The 8,969-nt window shown below is 36.1% G+C and overlaps 1 protein-coding gene across 2 annotated transcripts; it reads right to left on the bottom strand.

The window, feature by feature from the left end:
• Positions 1-2,979: 2,979 nt before the first annotated feature.
• On the bottom strand, positions 2,980-6,928 carry LOC122021742 (cyclin-dependent kinase inhibitor 4-like). 2 transcript variants are annotated; one of them, XM_042579896.1, is made up of 3 exons: positions 6,429-6,928; positions 4,379-4,579; positions 2,980-4,250 (listed from the first exon to the last, which is right to left on the bottom strand). In XM_042579896.1, the coding sequence occupies exons 1-3, from the start codon at positions 6,755-6,757 to the stop codon at positions 4,223-4,225; spliced, it is 558 nt and encodes a 185-aa protein (XP_042435830.1). In that variant the 5' UTR covers positions 6,758-6,928; the 3' UTR covers positions 2,980-4,222. The 2 variants fall into 2 exon arrangements, with proteins under 2 accessions (XP_042435830.1, XP_042435829.1); XM_042579895.1 differs by having other exon boundaries at positions 2,980-4,292; positions 6,429-6,925.
• Positions 6,929-8,969: the final 2,041 nt, after the last annotated feature.

Genomic DNA, 8,969 nt, shown 5'->3' with positions numbered 1-8,969 from the left:
TTGATCCTCTTAAAATATATCAAACGAGCTTCGAAAAATTCCCAGAAAATTTTTAAAAATTCCTGAAAAATCCAATAAGATTATTTGTCCAATAACCTTATTATTTAATTATGTTTTGGGCACCGTATTTTACAGATCCAGAGCGCCTCTGTGCTCTCGGTAAATTGCCTGGATCAATTGGCTGATCGATCCATCCTTTATCGCGTAAAAACGCGCCACCCCAATCGATCCACTGATCGATTGGGGTCTTTGGATCGATCCACTGATCGATCCAGAGGCATTCTGTGCGCTTTGCAACTTGCCCACTCGAGACTTGTCGCGGGGACCTTCCCAATAGATCAACTGATCGATTGGGCATCAGCCAATCGATCTGCTGATCGATCCAGACATTGAGTTTTGCCCAAAACCAAGTCTCAAGCCCCCAAACCAACATTCGGTCAATCCATGACCTGTTGGTTCATCATGCCTAGCATCCGGTCACTCTTGACCTGCTAGGACTCCCTCACCAAGTGTTCGGTCAATCCCTTTGATCCACTTGGACTTTTTCTCATCATGCCAAGTATCCGGTTACTCCCTTGACCTACTTGGACTTTCACCAGATGGCTGGTCAACCTTGACCCATCTGGTTTTCCCCGTGCCTGGCTTCACTCACCAGGACTTTCACTTGGCTTCACTCACCAAGATTTCCAACTGCTAACTTTACTCACTAGGTCTTTCACCTGGCTTCACTCACTATGTTTTTCTCACTGCCTAGCTTCACTCACTAGGACTTTCCAGTCAAGTATCCGGTCATCCTTGACCTACTTGACTCTTCTTCAACCAACCTGATCAGACCCTAATCAGTGGAGAATTGCACCGACAATCTCCTCACATGAACAACTGCACCTACATTGTTCATGTGTCGTCTGCATGTATTGACAAACATCGAAACCATGACCAAGACTCAAGCTTGGTCAACCATGTCAACCTTGACCTAAGGAATATTGCACCAACAAATGGATCTATAGAACTTTGAATCACTTTAAATCAAAACTAGTGTACTTCTAGAAGTCTCCTTAATATATTATGTTCTCATATATGAATTTGATAGTATAAATTAAGAGTGATGAATTTTTAAAAATTTATAAAGACATGAGAAATTTTGTTACAAACTCATTATAATACCTAAGACACACCATCAATGGGTTACTAGACTCCTCTAGTTTGAAAAATATTAAATTTTTAAATGACATAGGTTTAATCTAGTTTTGTCCGAAATTAACTGATAAATATAGAAAACTCTAACCAATTAAACTAAAATCAATATGCTAATAGCAGTCTTCTTAAGATGCTCATGCTCTCAAACTTTGAATGTGATACATAAATGGATAGCAATGAATTTTTAAAAATTTACAAAGAATTGTGCAAATATTTGGAGATGCATTCACGCAAGCCCACGCGCAAGCCCACGTGATTATTCATGGAAAGAAGGAAGAGGGGTATAACGAAAATATGCTATGTGTTTTGAAATTATAAAAGTTAAAGTGCGAAAGAAGGAAGAGGGGTATAACTAAAATATATTATGTGTTTTGAAATTATAAAAGTTAAGTACATGAAATTAGTAATATTAAAATCGGTTTATGTCACATCAGTAGTCGTTTTAGAGTCGGTCCTATGAATATAAGAGATAAATATAGATACACAACAGAAAGCGCATGATCGTGATGCTAACCTCAAGTAATGACAACCCGAGGATCGAACTCTAGATTTCTCGACTATGAAATCATGTACCCCTAACTATGCTACGCTCTGGGACTATATTAAAACCTGCTTATGTGATTTAGTAAAATGATACTTTTTAAACCCCTTTTCCTTGTAGAGAGACGAAATAAAATTTCTTATTTAAGAAAATTAAGTTAGCTCTAATAATATTTTTCTTGAATGTCAAGGTGTGTAAAGCCTTTTATATCAGGAGTGTAGGGCGTTTTATAAATGATGGACACATAATATTTTTAACGTAATAGTCAGAGATTGATTTTTAAGAATTGACGACCTAAAATTTATCTTATTATGTGTCTATAGTCTATGTGACTATATTTATCTCTCTTTATATCGTGAAATTGACATAAGAGAATCATTAAGATAGTGTATCTATTTTTTTTTTTATATATGAGGGGTACAAATGAATTGAACTTATTGATAAACTTTTTGAGTTAGTTTAATAAATATTTAATTCATATTTAAATTACAATTTGAGCTGAATTTAAACACATTCAATAATTCTTTCGAACTCATAATAAATTGTTAGATTATTCACAAACCCCTTGCGAGCTCAACTTTATCATAATTTTAGTATAAAGATGTTTAAATTAAAATTTGAATAACTTAAATTTAAGTCCTTCAGAGCTAGTTCAATTCTGTTTGTCATTGTCATGGTTCAGACAACTCAAACTCGAATTTTATTTCGAACCAAACTCGAGCCATAGTCATTTATATTTTTGAACTTCAAATCGAATTCGAATAATAATATTTTTATACTATTTAGCTCAATTCGACATGTATGGTCTAACACATGGTACCTTGGACCTTGTTTGCGGAAAATTTTCTATCCTTTGTGCCTGCCCTGACAATCTCATTCGTAAAGTAATCAATAAAAATCTTAGTTGATTGATTATAGTGTTGGATTTTCTAATTGGATTTTGAATGAAGCTCATGCTTAATTGTAGTTTGGTGTGAATTTTGATATTTAAAGAAAGAGTTTAAGTTAGACATTACATATCCTTCAGTACCTATTGTAATAGTATATAAAGACATGAAAACTGATGACTCCATCAAAGGATATAATTGAAGAAAACTTGGGACCATGTATGAGAACCACTCGTAATGGTCGACCAAGTGCTATAGATTCATCGCCATAAAGAAGAATCAAAAGGCCACGTTCTCACAAATTTCAGATCGCCATCTTTCACCTCTTCTTCCTTGTTGCACTAAGCCTTTTTGTCTCTCGGCTCATCATTCTCCCCGGTGGTCGAAAGCTGATGGAGCGCCACCAACACCACCAGTATTTAGTGACTAAAAATATTGAGTCCCTCCCTTCTGCTCCATTCATGGAAGTCTAATATCAGCGGCTGCCCGATCATTCCTCTCCCGTAGAAGGGGCACCGGCCTCACCTCTCCGATCACAAGCAAACCTATCACTAGAGTTGCGCTTCTCAAACCCTAAGCATTCTCTCTATATTTTAATGGTATGAATACCAAATAAATTACAACAGAAACAATGTTATATTATATGGAATGTGAGACTGAAGCAAGCACTCGAACAAAAAAATAAAAATTACAAAGATTATATAAGAACGTATGAAAATGGATAAAATAAAAATATTTTTAAAAAGTCAAAATTGGTATAAACAAGTATTAAGACATCCAATAAATGTCTTAATTAGATAATATTTTAATTAACAATGATAAAATATAATAAATTTTATGTAAATATAAATAAAAACATAATAGAGGATCAGGATCGAGCTAATGACATATGTAGACTCATATAGGTAACTGTTCCTTACAAAGAAAGCAAAAAAAAAAAAAATCCATAGAAAGTCGATAATAATCGAGCTAAATAAAAACGTTATAACATGCAAATCCTTGATGAATAAAATCCATAGAAGTTCAATGCTGCCAGTTTCAGGCAATCATTGGGTCCGAAGAAAGTAAATTCCATGATCTGTTTCTTGAGGTCCTTCACTAACACATAACAGTATCACTAAACTAACAGAATCAAGCTAAATACAAAGGGTTATAGCAAAGTTTAGTGTGTCTAACGATGCGACCAAAGCATTCCATCCAGTAAAACCCCGACAAAACAAATTTTCTTTTCATGGTCCTTAAACAGTCGCTTAGTATAAACAGTTAAATACTGACTGAAAAATGAATAATAAGCTGAAGCTGTTCTTTCCTTCACTCATTTCAGCGCAATATGCAAATCCTTGATGAATACGATCGATCGGACAAGTGACTAACACATACAGTAAGTATCACTAAACCCAGCACCGAGTATTTTCTATGCGACAAATTCACAGATGATTGAACCCTATGATGATCGCTAAATTTCTTGTTAAACAAGTTAAGCGTGAGTTTAATTTTTTCAACTACACCTTTTTGAACGTACGGCTCGTCATCTCTATATGTTACACAGCATTAAAATATGGAGATATCTTCCAAAGTTTGAAGTCATGATTGCCATCTAGAAGTCAATTTTCACCCATTCATACCTACCAGGAAGTGGGTGGTCATTAGCGGGATCGAAGTTGTACCTAGAGATATCGTGTAAAGAACAGCAAAACTATCAAGAATCTAGTAAACCACGGTCTTCAGAGAAAAGATTAGGTAAATGATATACCTTTCGATAAATATTCGTTGCTGGAGTTGTTCTTCCCTAGAGAAGAACTCTTCCATTTCATGAGCATTAGGCAAGTTCTGACGGAAGGTTTGAATTCTTCGGTTAGTGGCTCTAGATCTGGTTGGTCTATTTGTCGAACCTGGAGTCTGTATTTCTTCTGGATTTCTGATCAGACTGCAAGGCGTTGTTTCCCTCTTGTTCCTGAAAACAACTGATACATCAGAAACCTACAATGCAACATTTGAAAAGTGCAAAACTTGTAAAGCTACCTGAGATAAGAACCACAACTCCAAGGTTACTTAGATTCAACCAAATAAGAAAAGAATCCAAAACTCAAAATGTTCTTTGATTTTTTTCGAATAAAAATAAATAAATAAATCAGAGTGTCACCAAAAAAATTCCTACATGGTACAGTTGCAAGTGAGCAAAGACAAAGGACTATGTTCAATTCACGTGGACAAGTCTGGATGCCCTTAGAATGCATAAAAACATAAAAAGGACCATAAGCAATAAATTATAGCAGACAAACCGAGTCCAGGGACCAAATACTTGCCAAGCCCTTGCTGAACAACGCAGAAAACTTTCTCTTAACCACATCTATGAAGTCAAACTACATTGCCTGAATATTCAGCATAGATTCATAGATATTTTTACCCCGTGGTAATTAACGAAAGAATATTCCCAATTTGGTACTAAGAATAATCATTTTGTACCGCTATGACCGAACTGGAAGCATGAACAAGGACTAAGGTGGATTGCTTCCTCAGTAACTCAACCATTAAGTGAGCAAAATAACTGGCAGCATACATGAAGAGATCCAGCATAATTGGCAGCATACTAAGACCATGGTAAACTAGAACTTTTTTAAAAAATCATCTGTAGTAGAGCAAGACACAAGTTTGCAGGATCAAATTCGTCAAAGACAGGAAAGCCCATTAGAAAATATTAGACACTGTTAAATTTCACAAGTCTCGTAGCTTGACAAAATAGCTTAACAGCTCAATGAATAAGCAGGGTCACCCAGATCATGCGCTTGCTCATAAGTTCTTAACAGAAAATATATAAATTGTTCACCATGCCCCAAAATAGAAGAAGAGATCAAGCATAATTGGCAGCATAATAAGACCATGGTAAATTAGAACTTTTATAAAAAAAAACTTCTGGAGTAGAGGAAGGCACAAGTTTGAAGAATCAAATTCGTCAAAGGCTCGAAAAACCACTAGAAACTATTATAAACTGTCAAATTTCACAAGTCTCGTTTCTTGGCAAAATAGCTTAACAGCTCAATGAATAAGCAGGGCCACCTCGATCATGCACTTGCTCAAAAGTTCCTAACACATAGTCCAAGACAGGATACATCTTACTTCTAGAATCACTAATTTGTAAGAAGAAAGAAAAAAAAAAATGAAATGATAGAGAACAGAATAGAAAAAGACACAAAGAAACATGATATCAAAGGTAAAGGTAAAAAATAACTAATATGGAAGAAGCTGAAAATGGGGAGAAGAGAACATTAAATTCAAGCCATGTCAACAACGGAAGTTCCACTTGCAGGCATGAATGACCAGAATCAGCAATGAAGGAAGAAAGCACATTCATCGTAATGACCTTTCTGATAAAACAGAAGAACCAATTCATCGAGTATCAGAGAAAACAACTCGCAATCTAAGGTCCCAGAGCACCAATTCATCAGCTAAGAAGCAGAATCTATGACCTTTTACTATTTTAGACTAAGAAAAAAGTTTTCATAAAGATAGATAATGTAAACGATTACGCAGGATGAATTCATTTCATCAAGCTTGGAATCGCATGAAGACAATAACAACAAAAAAAAAAAAAAAAAAAAAGAAGAAGAAAAAGTAAGGAAACAAAAGGTTCTGAGGAAATTTCAAGAGAATGAAGACGTTATCTTTCAGAAATAGTTTGATGATCGCATAATGGCGAAGAGTTCCTTGATCCGGAATTAGATCTAGAAGCGCGTCTACTCTTCCACAAGAAAATTGCGGAGATGCAAGAAACAGAGAAAACCAAGAGATTGGAGGTAACCCACCTGTCCGTTGCTTCGACCTCGAGAATATTCTCCCCGAACGACGCCTGCGCATCCGGCGGAGCCTCGTTGTCCAGTGAGCATCGCCTCGTTGAGAAGGACCCCGCAGATCCCGAACTTGCTCTCAGGCCGGGGCTAGGACTGGGCTCGGGGAAGGCCTTGCAGGCCGGAGGCAGGGGAAGGGGTTTCTCAAGGCGGCGGCTTCGGAGCTCGAGATAGGCACAGGAGGCGGCGGCGGCTGCGAGGGTCCGGGCGCGAGTGCGTACGCCATGGGAGAGCTCCATGACGGCGACCTCGCCAGAGATCTTCGCCTTCCTCATATACTTTCCCATCAGCGTTATACGTCTTGAGATGTAGAGAACGCTGTAGGCAAGGCCGGCGTAGAAGAAGGCGGCGTAGGGGAGGTCGAAGTGGGGGAGGAGAAAGGAGCGAAGGAAAGACGAGTTTTGAAAGGGGGAGAGAGAAAGGGTAAGGAAAGAAGAAAGGAAAGGGGGAGGAAAGAAAAGGAAGATGTGGGGAAAGCAAAGGGGTGGTGTATCGATGTCATGTACTTGCATCGGGAAGGGTATAATTGGATTTTTCTAAAAAGTTTTATCGTTAATTTTAAAAAAAAATACTTTTTTTTTTTAAAAAAAAATTAATTGTTGATATAGCTAGGAGTAAAATGAGTCATATCCGATGATCCCATCTGATTTGAAATGATCCGAAAAAAAAAATAAATTTGGATTGAGGGTTTTTGAATTTGGAACGAATTTGGATGGGAGGATTTTTAATTGGAGATTTTTGGATAGTATTTGGGTTTATGAATTTAAATTTTATTAGATTTTTTAGAATTAATTTAAATTTTATTTTAAAAATTAAAGTTCTTTGATATATATATAAATCAATATCAATATTAGTATAATAATAATAAAATATGGAAAGAAAAAGTAAAAAATTATAAGAAAAATAGTTTTAAAAAAAAATTTATGAGGTTATTCAAATTGAGTTTGAATTCAGGTTTAAGAGTTTTAGGTTGGAGTCAAATTTAAGATGAGATTTTTATAAAAAAAATTTCAACCAGACTTGATTTATTTGAATTGACATCCCTAGATATAGCGTTGTTATTAAGTAAAATAGTAAGATGCGTTTGGTTTGGGGTTATCGTTGATAATCTTAGTTATCGACCTAAGGTTATATTGTTTAACCATGTTTGATTTATGTAATGAGTGATTCCTAAGTTTTGATGCATTCCCGTCACATCAGCAAAATGTCAGCAAAATGGGAATAGAACCAGGAATGTGATTACCTCTTTCTTGACTCCGGGGTTAACGAGAATCCAATCACAGTCGTTCATTTGTCAAGCTCGAGCAGCAATTGATCGTCGCAACGAGGGCAACTAGGTGAGTAACGACTGATCATTCCTTTGTCACACTGAGGGTGAGCAGTACGATTGTTCGTCGACCGTGAGTAGCGGTCGATAATCGCAGAGAGGGCGAGCATCAGCCGATTGTTCCTTCATCATCCTTTATCACAGTGGTCAGTCGTTGCAACTAGGGCGAGGAGCGGTTGGTCATCACATCAAGGGCAAGCGCAAGAAGCAAATGTCGTCGTCGTTCCTTTGTGTGGAAGGCTCGCGAGAGGTGCACACGATTACCAATCGCGAGAGATGGCGGTAGGCGCACTATCGCATGCATGATGAGATGATTCTGTTTGTCTTTTTATTATTTTACTTTAGTTTTTGATTAAAACTTTAGTCTAGCTATAATTGAGATAAACTAAATAGATCTAGTTAAAAGAATAAAAAAATTATCTCAAAAAAATTTAAAATAGTAAAAAAATTCTAAAATATTATCTGAATTTATTTATTTATATATATCACCATTAATAATAAAAATTATATATATATATATATAATTTTATTTTATTTATACTTTTATCGAACTTATTATTAATTAAGTCATACACTAAAACCTCTAAACAAATAAGTTTTATTATATTACATAAAATTAAACCAAACAATATTACTGATCCTGTCCGTAAGCGTCGATGAGTGAATCATCAATGAGTTGATTTTGTTGTCAACTTAATCGTCAATCGCTGGCAAGGATAGTGTTGTTCTACGAGTCTAGATGATAGAAAAATAGGAGGAAAAGAGGTTAAATGATGGTTAGGGAGTTCCCGGTGCAACCACTCCGACACTCAAGTTAGAGGATGAAGGAGGAAAATAACAATATTAGGGTTTTAATGTATATAGGTGTGCATTTGCACTTTAGGTGTCGAAAAGGGTTACCTTTTATAGAGAGATAGTAGATTTTTTTCTTTCGTTTTGATCTTCACGTTATCATTATTTAATTCCTTAAAAAAATACCAGACTTATTCACGTCACTGTCTTTTTTCTAAAATAATCTAACATTTATGTGATGGCTATCCTTTTCTTGAAACAATTTAATATTTATGCGATAGTTATCCTTTTCTTGAAATGGTCTTACCTTCTGATGCATGTCCCCAAGGAGGTAGGAGCTAGGAGGTCTGGGAGCCGAGAGGCTCAAGAGTGGGGTCCTA

Source organism: Zingiber officinale, chromosome 9A (assembly GCF_018446385.1).
Source record: "Zingiber officinale cultivar Zhangliang chromosome 9A, Zo_v1.1, whole genome shotgun sequence".
In the NCBI taxonomy this organism is placed as follows: Eukaryota; Viridiplantae; Streptophyta; class Magnoliopsida; order Zingiberales; family Zingiberaceae; genus Zingiber; species Zingiber officinale.
This window is presented reverse-complemented; position numbering and strand designations above follow the sequence as displayed.

What these genes read in the sequence shown, in the direction of transcription:
- LOC122021742 (XM_042579895.1), bottom strand. Translation starts at nt 6,757, where the DNA reads ATGGGAAAGTATATGAGGAAGGCGAAGATCTCTGGCGAGGTCGCCGTC. An exon ending in GAGGTCGAAGCAACGGACAG is followed by an intron (nt 4,580 to 6,428) that starts GTGGGTTACCTC and finishes AGTTGTTTTCAG; the next exon opens with GAACAAGAGGGAAACAACGC. An exon ending in CAACGAATATTTATCGAAAG is followed by an intron (nt 4,293 to 4,378) that starts GTATATCATTTA and finishes CGATATCTCTAG; the next exon opens with GTACAACTTCGATCCCGCTA.